General features: G+C 41.8%; 1 protein-coding gene across 6 annotated transcripts in view; it reads left to right on the top strand.

Moving 5' to 3' along the window:
• Positions 1–13,716, top strand: part of znf1035 (zinc finger protein 1035) — a 64,896-nt gene that overhangs the window by 47,818 nt on the left and 3,362 nt on the right. The window contains exons 1-2 of one of the 6 annotated variants that reach the window (XM_061775961.1): positions 5,246–5,527; positions 10,386–10,658. The exons of 4 other annotated variants lie outside the window; for them this stretch is intronic. In XM_061775961.1, the coding sequence (XP_061631945.1) occupies positions 10,621–10,658 (38 nt within the window). In that variant the 5' untranslated portion in view covers positions 5,246–5,527; positions 10,386–10,620. Of the gene's footprint in view, positions 1–5,245; positions 5,528–10,385; positions 10,659–13,716 lie in introns of those variants that run through there. One more of the 6 variants, XM_061775962.1, reaches the window with a different exon arrangement.

Below are 13,716 nucleotides of genomic sequence, written 5' to 3'. Positions count from 1 at the left end.
TTTGACACCGGGTCAAGGGTCAGGATTAGGGTTGGGGTCAAGTTTGGGTCTTTTAAATAAGGGTTGGATAACTGCTGTCCTGAAAGCTGCAGGTACAGCACCAGATGAGTGATAAATTTATAATGTATACGGTGCCACCAGAAAGTATTAACTCACCTTAACTTTTTCCACATTTTGCTATGTTACACTTATTTTAAAGCTGCTAAGTATAGTTTTCTCTAAAAGAAAATCTACATAAAATATCCCATAATGAAAAAGTAAAAACATTTTCAGACAGTTGTGCAAATTTATTTGAAACGTAAACAATTAAACATAATAGATACATAAGTATTCACACCCTTAGCTTAATATTTTGTTGAAGCACCTTTGGCAGCAATCACGGCCTCAAGTCTTCTGTATGTCTCTATGAGCTTGGCACACCTGTTTTGGGGCATTTTCTCCCATTCTTCTCTGCAGATCCTCTCAAGGTCAGTCAGGTCGGAGGGCGTCAGTGGACAGCCATTTTTAGGTCTTTCCAGAGGTGTTTGATTGAATTCCGGGCTCTGGTTGGGCCACTCAAGGACATTCACAGGCTGCTCCTGAAGCTGTTCCTTTGTTATCTTGACTGTGTGCTTTGGGTTATTGTCGTGTTGGAAGGTGAATCGATGCACTAGTCTTGAGTTCCAGAGCACTCTGGAGGACGTTCTCATGAAGAATTTCTCTATATTTGGCAGCTGTCATCTTTGTGGACTAGTCGCCCAGTTCCTGCAGCAGAAAAAGAGCCCCTTCTCCAGATATGATGCTTGCAATTCAGGCCAAAATGTTCTATTTTGGTTTCATCAGATCAGAGAACTTTGTTTCTGGAGGTTTGAGAATCCTTAAGGTGCTTTTGGCAAACTCCAAGCGAGCTGCCATGTACCTTTCAGTGAGAAGTGGCTTCCGTCTGGCCACTCTACCATAAAGGCCTGATTGGTAGAGTGCGTTAGCAATGGTTGACCTCCTGGATGGTTATCCTATCTCCGCAAGAGAACACTGGAGCTCCACCTTAGTGACCATAGGGTTCTTGTTCACCTCTCTGACCAAGGCCCTTCTTCCCCGGTTACTCAGCTTGGTCGGACGGCTAAATCTAGGAAGGGTCCTGGTGGTTCGCGCCATCCCCATGCTTCACAGGTAGGAATGGTGTTCTTTGAATGCAACTCTGCATTCTTTTTCCTCCAAACACGACAATTTGAGTTTTTACCAAAAAGTTCTATTTTGGTTTAATCTGACTATATGACATTCTCCCAATCCTCTTCTGGATCATCCAAATGCTCTCTAGCAAACTTCAGATGGGCCATGTACTGGCTTAAGCAGGGGGGCACGTCTGGCCCTGCAGGATTTGAGTCCCTGGCGGCGTAGTGTATTACTGATGGTAGCCTTTGTTACTTTGTTCCCAGCTTTCTGGAGGTCATTAACAAAGTCCCCCCGTGTGGTTCTGGGATTTTTCCTCACCGTTCTTGTGATCATTTTCACTCCACGGGGTGAGATCTTGCGTGGCGCTCCAGATCGAGGGAGATTATCAGTGGTCTTGTACGTCTTCCATTTTCTAATAATTGCTCCCACAGTTGATTTCTTCACACCAAGCTGCTTACCTATTGCGGATTCAGTCTTCCCAGCCTGGTGCAGGTTTACAATTTTGTTTCCGGTGTGTTTTGACAGCTCTTTGGTCTTGGCCTTAGTGGAGTTTGGAGTGTGACTGTTTGAGATTGTGGACAGGTGTCTTTTATAATGATAACGAGTTCAAACAGGTGCCATTAATAAAAGTAATGAGTGGAGGACAGAGGAGCCTCTTCAAGAAGAAGTTACAGGTCTCTGAGAGCCAGAAGTCTTTCTTGTTTGTAGGTGACCAAATACTTATTTTCCACAGTAATTTGCGAAATAATTATTGAAAAAATTAGGCAATGTGATTTTCTGGATTTATTTATTTTTTTCCTTTTCTTTTTTTTTTTTCTCATTTTGTCTCTCATAGGTGAGGTAAACCTATGATGAAAATTACAGGCCTCTCTCATCTTTTTAAGTGGAACAACTTTCACAATTGGTGGCTGACTAAATACTTTTTTGCCCCACTGTACGGTACCACCTCATCAGTGAAGCATGGAGGTGGTAGAGTCATGGCATGGGCATGGATGGCTGCCAATGGAATTGGTATCCTTGATGATGTTACTGCCATTAAAAGCAGCAGGATGAATTTATTATCTGCTCATACTCAGCTAAATGCTTCAGAACCCATTGCACAACACTTTGCAGTGCAGATAGATAGTGACTCGAGGCATACTGTGAAAGCAACCAAAGAGTATTTCCAGGCAAAATGGAATGTTCTGCAAGGGTCAAGTCAATCACATGACCTGAATCCGATTAAGCATGCATTTCACTTGCTAAAAAGACAAGTGAATGGAAAATGCCCGAGAACAAGCAGGAACTGAAGACAGTTGAGGCCTGGTAGAGCATCACCAAGGATGAAATTCAGCATCTGGTGATGCTTACGTGTTCTAGACTTCAGGCTGTGGTTTCCTGACTGGGGTCAGCCGTGGCCCAATCGTTAAGCTCATCACATGCCACCGTGGGGATCTAGGTTCAAGACCCCAACTGGACCATCCACCACCATCTCCCGGACTCACGGCTGTGGTGTCCCTGAGCAAGACACCGATACCCCAAACTGCTCCTCAGGTGCCTAAGTTGCCCCCTGCTCCAGTGTGTTCCACTAACAAGTGTGTTTGTGTTCACTGTGATGGGTAAAATGTAGAGAACAAATTTCATGTGCATGCTTGCATGTTCATGACAATAAAGATGATTATTCTCGCTCAAAGGATTTGCAACCAAGGACAGTTTGATTTAGGATTGTTCATTTTTCCCCCGTTACTTTTGGTCACTTAAAAAGTGGAAGGCATATATACAAACTTCATAATTCCTACACCGTTTGGCTGATAAATATCCTTAAATTTGAAAAGCTGAAACTCTGAAGTTAAAGCACATCTTGTTCATTTCAAATCCATTGTGGTGGTTTTTATAGCCAAACTGATGAGAATGATGTTCATGTCCCAATATTTATGGACTTGACTGAATGTGTGTCCTGTAACAGGTGAACGATGCAGGGGAAAAGTCTGCCTTTTGCCCACATTCAGCTGGCTGCAGGTTCAGGATATCCGACAGGATAAGGAGTAGAAAACGGAAGGTTAGATGTGATACCCATACAACTCTCTACCTTATACAGTATAAAACAGGATTTGTCTGGGAGGAGAACAAAAGTGCAACACTCACAACACACAAGTCTGTTATGCGGATGAACTGAAGTAACCATCCTGGTAAGCCCAATGAGTGCCCAACTGTCCAGCTTCCAATTTCTGACAGTCTGTGCACAACTTTTACACTCGAACAAGTTTTTCTTTAGACGTCTGTCTGGGTTATCTCAAAAGACTGTTCCTGATAAGGATCAGATGGACAAACAGGGTGCCTGATTCATGACATTGCCAACTATACTGGCCTGGCTAGAATATCAGAGCTTTTTTAGGTGTCATTTTTCAGGTCAGTGGTATGGCTATGTGGAAAAAGAAAACTTTTAGATTAAAAATTTGAAGTACCCTGTAACATTCTTTTCCATCACGGAAGTGACAATTCTCTGTCGACCAATCTATGGACAGCTATGCTATGGGTCAAGCTCCAATCTACACAACCTTACCTAACTGCTTCTGGCACCCCAATAAAAGGGTATTGGAAAGTGGGTCAGTACACAGGGGCCCTGTAAGGGGGGAAAAGTGCTAATAAATCTACAGGTCTACATTAGAGGCCCTTAAAAACACTATTTTCTGTCCCACCTGTACTGCTTAAAGCAGACTACACCTGGAGTGGTTGCCAGAGAATCACATGGCACATAAAGACATCCAATCAGTCATACTTGCACTCATACCGGCACAGTGTTCAATTCTCACTCAGTAACGGTTTAAATGTTTCAGTTGTCACTCAGTAACGGTTTAAATGTGAGTGTCAATGTTCGTCTCTGTGCCCTGTGATTGGTGCCCAGTCTGCCTTTTGCCAGAAATGAGGTGGGTTAGGTTGCTCTTCTTCTGAATACCCCTAACCCCAGAACATGCAAACTCCACAAAGGAACCCTGGAGCCAAGATTCAAACCCAAAACCTCAGAACTGAGAGGCAGAAGTGCTCTCTTTTGAGGTCACACATGGTGTACGTAGTTTTTCATTGGACTGACTTCTGTGCAGGCAGGGTGGGTTCAGTTTCCACCCAGTGAATGTGAGTGCGAATGGTTGTCTGTCTCTATGTGCCCTGTAAATGACTGGCAACTAGTCCAGGTTGTAGTCTACCTTTCGCCTGAAGCCAGCTGGGATCGATTGCAGCTCTGAACAGAATAGATGGTAGTAGTAAATAGATGGTGCCAAAAAATTCTACTTAACCAAACCGAGCCAACTTACTTCTTGTTGGTACCCCTTGTTTTCATTAGGGTCATAGGCGTGCTGGAGCCTATCCCAGCTGATTGGATGAGAGTTAGCGTACCCACTAGACTGTGGGAGGGAGCCAGAGTTGCCAGAGAATGAACACGCAAGTACGGGGAGAACCGACAAAACTCCACACATGAAGGCCGGAACTAAAATTCAAACCCAGATATTCAGACCTATGAGGCAGGCCCAACTCCCAAGAAGGAGCTAGCGAAAAGTGTGATGGTTCGAGTCCGATATTTTGTGATCTTTTGCAATGGAAATGCAATCAAATACAGTATGCAGTGTACCAAAGTCAATTGAACCATATCACTGTGGAAATTAGGCTAATACTGTACCCTATATTAACATACCTTGGCTGTTTTTCCCCAAAAAAAGGTGTTGAATTGTGGGCTGGTATGGATGGCATTGTTTGGGACCCTTTACACCGTTTGACAATGGACATGCCAAAAAATGTACTGCACCGAACTGAGTCAATTTACAGCTTGCTTAGAGTCTTCAATAAACCTAACATGCATATCTTATCTTGGAGGGTACCGGGAGCCAGAGTACCTGGAGAAAGCCCACACAAGCATAGGGAGAACCTAAGTCAAGATTTGAAATCAGAAACTTGGAACTGTGAGGTGGATGTGCTTCCCATTTATAAAATGGTTGCTTTTGGCAGTGCAAACACGTGTACTGGTCTAGTGAGACTCCCTGGGTTCTGCACAGTACAGTATTTGGCAGTCGAGAGGCTGCTTAGGGGAACCACGTGACCAAGCTTTCCAGGGGCAGAGGCGTTTTCACTGCAGGCGTGTCCACTGCGCATGCGCCGGTGTGGGCTTCCCAGTCTTTCGACCCCGCAGCTGGACGTCGCTCTTCCTCTTCCTCTTCCTCTTCCTCCTCCTCCTCCTCCTCCTCCTGCTGCTCTTCCCCCTGGCACATTTTCACATTTGTTCGAGGTTGAGCCGCGTTACCGAGACCTCACGCACAGTACCCGGCCAGATGTCTTCGGATCCACGCAGCTAGTTAGCCTTTTGTGTCCACCTCAAAGGCTTCGGACACCGCGCTTTTGGGACGAGGTGAGTGTTTAAACGGGGCAGGAAAAAAACAAAACAAAAAAAAAAAAAACAAAGCTACTGAGAGGAGACCGCGGTAGCTCGCTCGTATCCGTTGTTTGTGTGGCCTCTCCCGGGAGCGTGGCCAGCCACCTCCCCTCGCTTATCTCTCACTATTTCACCGTCCGAGCAAGTATACGAGCTTAGCATGCAGCTAGTCGATTTTTTTTTTTACAGCGCCTAACCATAACCGTGTGTTGAATTTAGCGTCGCAATGTTAGCATAGCTGTGTTAGTTAGCGAAGTGGTCGGGATTGATCACGCTCGAGTCATTTTAGCATTAGCTTGGCGTTAATTTTCATTCGTAATTGCCGTTTAAAGTAATAATCCGTACACGTTCACATTGGCAGTCTTATGTTTTGCACTTCACATAATTGCATTTTGTAGCCAGTCTCCAAAGCACGTGTTGTTATCTATATAATAGGTCAACTCTAGTTTAGGTATAAATGTTAATTAAAAGAGGTGCCGTTGGCACTTGAAAGACATTGACATGATTTTTATTTCACTGCAAGGCTGCAAATTATATCTATTGAAGAAAGATATGAAGTTCAAGGGGATTAGATGGTGGCACCACATGGCATTGCTTTCACGTGAATTACATGAATCTGTAGATCCTTGATATACCTTGAGTAAAATGAAATCGTCTATAGCAAGGGTGTCAAACTTTTTTTATTTTTTTTGTTGGCTGCAGTGTTGGTACAGTTTCCATCAGAGGGCCATTATGACTGAAACCATATGTTTAGTTACCTCATCAAAGTATAACATATAGACAACAAATTGATGGATAACTAGTTTTGAAATCAGAAGGATAAATGGTTTGTTAAAACTATTGATCAAATTACTGTAAAAGGGTGTTTCTCAACAAAAGGATGATTGCAGTATCTCATTATTTACAATTTAAAATTTTGGTACAGATTTTAGCAAGAAAGATGTTGACACGAATTATTTACTTTCGCAGGCCACATAAAATGATGTGGTGGGTCGGACGTGGCTCCTGAGCCTTGAGTTTGACATCTGTGTTCTATAACATTGGTTGTCAACTGTTATCACACCAGAACCTACATGCTGTTATTACACCAGAACATACATGTTCCTGTTGTTGTTGACGTTAACAATAAAGGAAACGTATTGATCAAAAATCCCTTTTTGACAAAACCACACCAGGAAAATAGCCTTTGAAAACATATCGTAATGCCCAAGGATGTGGTCAAGGATGGCACATTCACTGGTCCACTTCAGTCAGTGTCATCACTAGCAATAACAGCATGCACATTCATACAAGAGCTACAACTCAAGCCCGAGCACTCCACACACAGATTCCCTGACTTGAGCCAATGTTGAACCTTAAATTCCCCTTTGCAATTTCATCTGAGCTCTTCCCTTGTGCTTTCCTCGTTACTGATGTCACAACTGCAAATCAATCAGCCCACCCTTAAAGGACATATAGCGTCCAGATGGCCTAAATTCTTTGTATTTTTTGCTCAAGAAAATTCAAGTGGAAGTCATTTCCAATAGTATCTGTTTTGGAGCAGCAATATGTAAATAATTGCCCTTGGAACGCCCCTTTTTCATCACCAAAATAGATATGCCACAATGTCTTGGTGTGATGTCACTGATGGAACTGGAAACCAAATTTGCTTCGATGTGGACAAAGGAATGTGCTATATTATAAAGTAGCAATATTTACTCATATTTTAATATATAGTTGCTAGGGCTTTACACGATCAGAATATTTGGGACCGATCAGCAAGTTTAAAAAAACGATAACCGATCACTGATCCGATCACAAGATGGAGGAATGTATCTATTTAAATGACCTGTTCATTTACTGCATATACATGTGTACTTAATTGCTCCAAAAATTATATTTACAATAAATAATGTATCTTTGTTCCTCTATTTATGCCAGTGAGGCATAGTGACAGACAGAACAAATGAATGGTCTTGGCAGGGCGGAAATACAGTAATTAATGTATCCACTTTTTGGTGTGCTGTGAGATGTTTCAATTGTAAAATATGTTCCTTGGCTCCATAAAGGTCGGAAATCACTGATCAAGTCACATCGTGTCAGGTCAAACCAACATTACATGACAGAAATAATGGGTGCTAACTTACTGTAAGTAAATTACTTTATTTTTAATTAAATGACTTCACCCACAATGAAACTTTTAGAGCATGATTCGACAGAACGGCGGCATGTTTACGTCCAACCGTTCGTGGTACCACTAGCTTGCAAGGCTACATAACATTTGATTGCCTGCTTGTGAGTGGTATCGTATTAAAAGTACGTGAACATACCTCAAGCAAGCCTTAAACTAACTTCCTCTCCTGTCCTGAGCACCGGTGACCACCAACACACGGTTTTCCCCATTTTGTCCTAATAATACAGCCTGCTCGCTCCACTCTTGTTGTCGTTGCCACGGTAACGATTGTATCCAGTCGCATTTGAGTTGACAAGATAAAGCCCAATGATCGTAAAAAACGGGATGCGGTGGTATCGGAATACAAGATTTTATTGCAGTAGTCTGACAGTGCAATCGTGAAAGAGCAAATTTGTCTTGTAGTCTGATCCATGCATTAGGTGTTGCCTGTCTCCGACGTGTTGTCTGTCCCACACCGTCGTTTTGTTTTTTAAAACAACTTAATTGGCTGTCAGATATTTACAGTACTACGTCAAAAGACGTGACAAGGCTAAAAATAAACTAGCTTTTGGATTAAAATATACTGTGCACGTGGCGACACGGAGTAAATGTCTTGCATAGCCGATCGGATCGGCGAATTATGACATTTCAGCCGATCGGATCGGCGAATTATGACATTTCAGCCGATCGGCATACAATCCTAAATATCAGCCGATAACGATCAGCTCGATAAAGTCGGTGTAAAGTCTAATAGTTGCTGTCAGGCAGAATCCTCAAACCTCCAAAATGACTTCAGGGGGAAAAACATTTTGTTGAGTTTCCAAATACAGCTTTAAATTGATATTATACCATATAATGGTATTATATATTGTTGCACACACACATCAACACAACAGTACCCCAAATTTATGTTCAATTGCTAATTTGCGAAATAAATTGTAATTTATTAGTGTCATTGATGAAAATAGTATGAACTCGGCACATGCCAGTTGTCTTTATCACAAGCTTTGTTCATGCCAAGCTATCATATGCTATATTGCCAAAAGTATTCGCTCACCCATCCAAATAATAGGACTCAGGTGTTCCAATCACTTCCATGGCCACAGGTGTATAAAATCAAGCACCTAGGCATGTTGACTCTTTTTGCAAACATTTGTGAAAGAATAGGTCACCTCTCAGGAGCTCAGTGAATTACAGCGTGGGTAACTGTGATAGGATGCGATTGTGCAACAAGTCCAGTCGTGAAATTACTTCACTACTAAATATTCCACAGTTGAATGTAAGAACATATTGTAAGAATGTGGACCTGTGTGGGAAAGACAGCAACTCGGCCACGAGGCGGTGTCAGCAGATGCTGAGGCGCATAGTGCAAAAATAGGTCGCCAACTTTCTGCCGAATCAGTCACTACAGACCTCCCAACTTCATGTGGCCTTCAGATTAGTGCAATAAAAGTGCGCAGAGAGCTTCATGGAATGGGTTGCCATGGCCGAGCAGCTGTATCCAAGCCATACATTTAACTAGTGCAATGCAAAGTGTCGGCTGCAGTGGTGTAAAGCACGCCATCACTTGACTCTAGAGCAATGGAGACGCGTTCTCTGGAGTGACAAATCACGCTTCGCCAAGTGTAAAGTCTGGTGGAGGGGCGATTATGTTGTGGGGTTGTTTTTCAGGAGCTGGGCTTATGCCTGGATCAGACTACAAGACAAATTTGGTCTTTAACAATTGCACTATGTCAGAGTACTGCCATGAAATCTTGTCGTATCCGTCTCGGTCAGACAGTGGCAACACTACACGACATGTATTCCGATACCACCTTATCCCGTCGTTTACAATCACTCGGCTTTATCTTGTCCTATCAAACACTGTCGGAGAGGCAGAACCAGAAAACATGTCACTGGTCAATGCAACTGGGTACACCCAATACAATGGTGATGACAACAACAATGGATCGTGCAAATGTTTTGTTGGGGAGGGGACAAGAGAGAACAAAATGAGAAAAAGCGTGTGGTGGTCATCACCGGTGCTCGGAGAGGATGTTCATTCAAGGATTGCTTGAGGTATGTTCACATACTTTTAATACGATACGGCTCACGAGCAGGCAACAAAACGTTATGTAGCTTAACCAGCTAGTGCTAGCACTAACAGTTGTAGATAAACATGCCGGCGTTCTGTCGAATCATGCTCTACAGCTTCGATAAACATTGGTTTGTGCGTGTAAATGTTGACAACGGCAAGCACGGAAGCCAATGTGCCGGTCGCAATACGCAATCCTATTGGTCGACGTCAAGGTGCGCTGTCGGAGAGTCGTCGTTGGTATTTCGCACTACACGGAAGAGATTAAAAAAATAATAATTTGCCGTCGTAGGCCCAAATCGTTGGTCGTGGATTATGTCACACTACAAGAAGTTTTGCTGTTCCTGACAAAATGTTGGGGCCAATCTGGGAACTCGCCCGTGATAGCTAATCGGGCCAATATTGGGGCTAAAATCCTGTAGTCTGATCGAGGCATTATTTCCAGTGAAAGGAACTCTGAATTGTTTCGGCTTACCAACAGAATTTGGACAATTCTATTCTCCCAATGGAAGTTTGGTGTTGGCCCCTTCCTCTTCCAACATGACAAATAAAATCCATATAGACATGGATGACAAAGTCTGATGTGGATGAACTTGACTGCTCTGCAGAGTCCTGACCTCAACCTGATGTAACACCTTTGGGATGAATTGGAAGTGGAGACTGAGATCCAGGCCTTCTTGTCCAACATTAGTGTGTGCCCTCACAAATGTGCTCCTGGACAAATGGTAAAAAAATTACCATGAACACGCTCCTAAACCTTGTGGACAACCTTCCCAGAAGAGTTGAAGCGGTTATAGCTGCAAAGGGGTGGAACGACATCATACTGAACCCAATGGATTAGGAATGGGATATCACTTAAATTCATATGTGGGTCAAGGCAGGTGAGCAAATACATTTGGCAATATACAGGGTGATTGAAAAGTAACTCTCTATTTTAAAATACTTACTATTAGTAAGTATCTCAATTTTTGTTTTGTATGAGTGGCCAGCCAGAGGTCCTGACTTAACACCCTGCGACTTTTTTCTGTGGAGTTCGTTAAAGGAGCAAGTCTATTCTACCAAACCAATGACTTTGGAAGAACTTGAAGGACGAATACGAGAGTTCCTTGTCAAATCAGTTAATGCGGTTCCCAGGCGGCTTGAGAAACTGATGGCTAATGCTGGCGACCATATCGAATTTTAAATAAAACTCCACGCAATACTTTCTTCTCATGTTCATTTCTTGTAAGAATTATAGTTCAGAAATTAATTACAAGTACTTAAAAATAGGGAGTTACTTTTCAATCACCCTGTAGTATATATTGTTGCACACTCACAGCAGTGACCCAAAATTCTGTTCAATCACTGATTTTAAATGCTAAAAGTCACTAACGTATCAGTGTCATTGAGTAATGTGGTACGAACACTGCGCCAGCCCAGCCGTGGTCTTCAAAGTCCACCTCGGTCACACGACGCCACTACTCTACAAAAAGCCTTTAACTTAACAAGCAAATGCCCGTGTTATGTAATTTCCCCCAAACTCTTTTTCAAAGGAGAGCGATATAATAAATACAGCAACGAACTGACAAAACCTGCACTTACCTTAAGTGACTGGCTCTTTTACAATGACTCATTACGACAATCAATTAGAACAAAACAAGCCGACTCAAATGTATCTAACCTCACTATTTTCACTCGTTATTCTTAACAAATAAAATCCAGGCTTTCAATGTAGGCAACAATTACGCAGGAGAACAGATACTAGTTGACAAGGTAATATGCTCATCCTCCATTGTTGTTGCATGGTTAGCCGGCTCACGCAGGTTTCGACCTGAATGTTGGCGGGACAAAATCTGTCTGAAAATCAAATGTCATCAGAAAACAAGCTTATAATTACTACTGAGTCTATTTTGGGGGGATTTTTTTCTGCAGACATTGTTTTTAAATCCAGAAGTATGGAATGAATAAGTGCCAATGTTCACAGCATCAGAGAAGTCCTTTAACAGCCCACACTCAGATTTCAGATACTACAATATAATGTTTTTAACTACACTTTCTTACATGTTCAAATTGCCTTTCGGAGCACCTTCTTAAGAAACTGACGATGAACATGACAAATGTATGTCCAAAAGTGAATATCCTGGCACTGATCTTTTTCTTAGGAACTTTTTAAGTGGGAGAACTTGCAGAATTGTTGGCTGACTAAATGTTTTTTTGCCCCACTGTATAAAATAATCCAATGAAAAAACACCTAAAAGCGCTAACTATTCTTGTCATCTCTAAAGTCAAAATGATGGTGCTGTCGTAAACTGAGGACACCCTTGTAAATTCTATTACCAGTTTGCGATAGGTAGTGCAAATTGAGAAAGTATAAATTAATGCAAGAGCCTCTACAATGTTTCAGCGACGTATTTCGGGTGAGCATTTTGCGTCTTACTTATGGATGAATTAGCACTGGTAGGAGTATGTGGAGGGCACCTGGAGAAGAAACCAACTCTAAAGTGTTCAGTGGTGTGAATCTTAGGTGACCTGTGGATGACTGACATCAGGTTAGGGTGAACACCACTACTCGCTAAAAGTCAGCTGTGATGGAAAATGACTCTCCACCCCATTGCTAATGTGGAAAAAATAAATACGAGCGGTCTTCAGTTTATGATCGTTCCCTTCCTTCAGCCTAACGAGAATTTGTAGAAAAGGCAGATTTGAGTTATAGTCTTATCACTAACCAACGCTAACACAGTAGTAAAGTTATCATTCAAGTAAATATTTGCATGAAAATATTTATATATATATTAATTATTATATTTAGCTCATAAATAAAATTTAAAAAATGGTAACTACTGTGGTACCTGAGCATGTCTTCTCGTGCCTCATGATGACGTATTCGAACGCAAATTAGTTCTTTGTGTGCCGTTTTCTAACCGAGCACACCAGGACAATCGTAAACCGATAGTCTGTAGGCTGCACGTAGGGCTGGGCGATAGACCTAAAATTCATATCACGGTATAAAATCACGGTGTAAATTGAATCCCTTCACGGTAACTGTACACTCTATGGAAGTATTTTTGAATAGTTGGTATAGTACTTTAGCTCAGCTAAATTGATTAAAAATAAGATTTCTACAACAAAAAACAAGGGCTGTGTTCCCACTGCAGGGAATGATTCCCAATTCACATTTTTTTTTTGTGTTAAATCCATTTTTATGTAGTCGTTCACATTGCAAAAAAAGTCACTTCTAATGTGGACGAAATGAGTGAAGTGACACACATGCGCATAAAAATGCAGTGTGTTTACAGAAGTAAATATAGCCCTGTGTGTAGGTCTCAGTCCTGACATGATTGTGGCAATTTCAAGGATTTTTTTGCAACCAGAGCCAACCACTGACCGTTTTCTACTCCTTCACCTGCAGTTGCTTTTGTCATGTGTCTGTTTTGTTGAACAGTTGTGACGTTTGTCACAATGAGCGCGACTTACGCATCCAGGCTGCACTCGGATTGTTTACATATCCAATTTAAATCCACATACGAAAAAGGCCTGGTTTGGTTTTGAAAAAATCTTAATTGTACTGTTCTCATTGACATGAAAAAAATTAGATGTCACATCGGTCAAAATAATCGGAATTTACCTGTTTAATCTTAAATATTAAAATGGGGAAACTTTGCAAAAAAAATAAGAATTTGAGAAGGAGGCAAATGCTTTTTCACAGCACTGTATTTCTCTGTCTTTGCATGTTTTCAGGAATCATCTTCAAACTTGTATAATGTTATTAGAAACATCTGTTATTAGAAACATCTGTTAAATTTACAGGGTCTTTAAGATGCTCCACTGTACTTTAAGATCCTGCTATTGCTGGGATATGACCCTTTAAGTCTTGACAAAATTACAGCTTGTTGAACACACCATATTTAAAGATTTATTAAAGCGAACGTTGTGTGCAATTTCCAATGACATGCCTTTGTG

This window comes from Phyllopteryx taeniolatus, chromosome 6 (genome assembly GCF_024500385.1).
Source record: "Phyllopteryx taeniolatus isolate TA_2022b chromosome 6, UOR_Ptae_1.2, whole genome shotgun sequence".
NCBI lineage: Eukaryota > Metazoa > Chordata > Actinopteri > Syngnathiformes > Syngnathidae > Phyllopteryx > Phyllopteryx taeniolatus.
The sequence above is the reverse complement of the archived record's forward strand: the minus strand, read 5'-3'. Positions and strand labels throughout refer to the sequence as shown.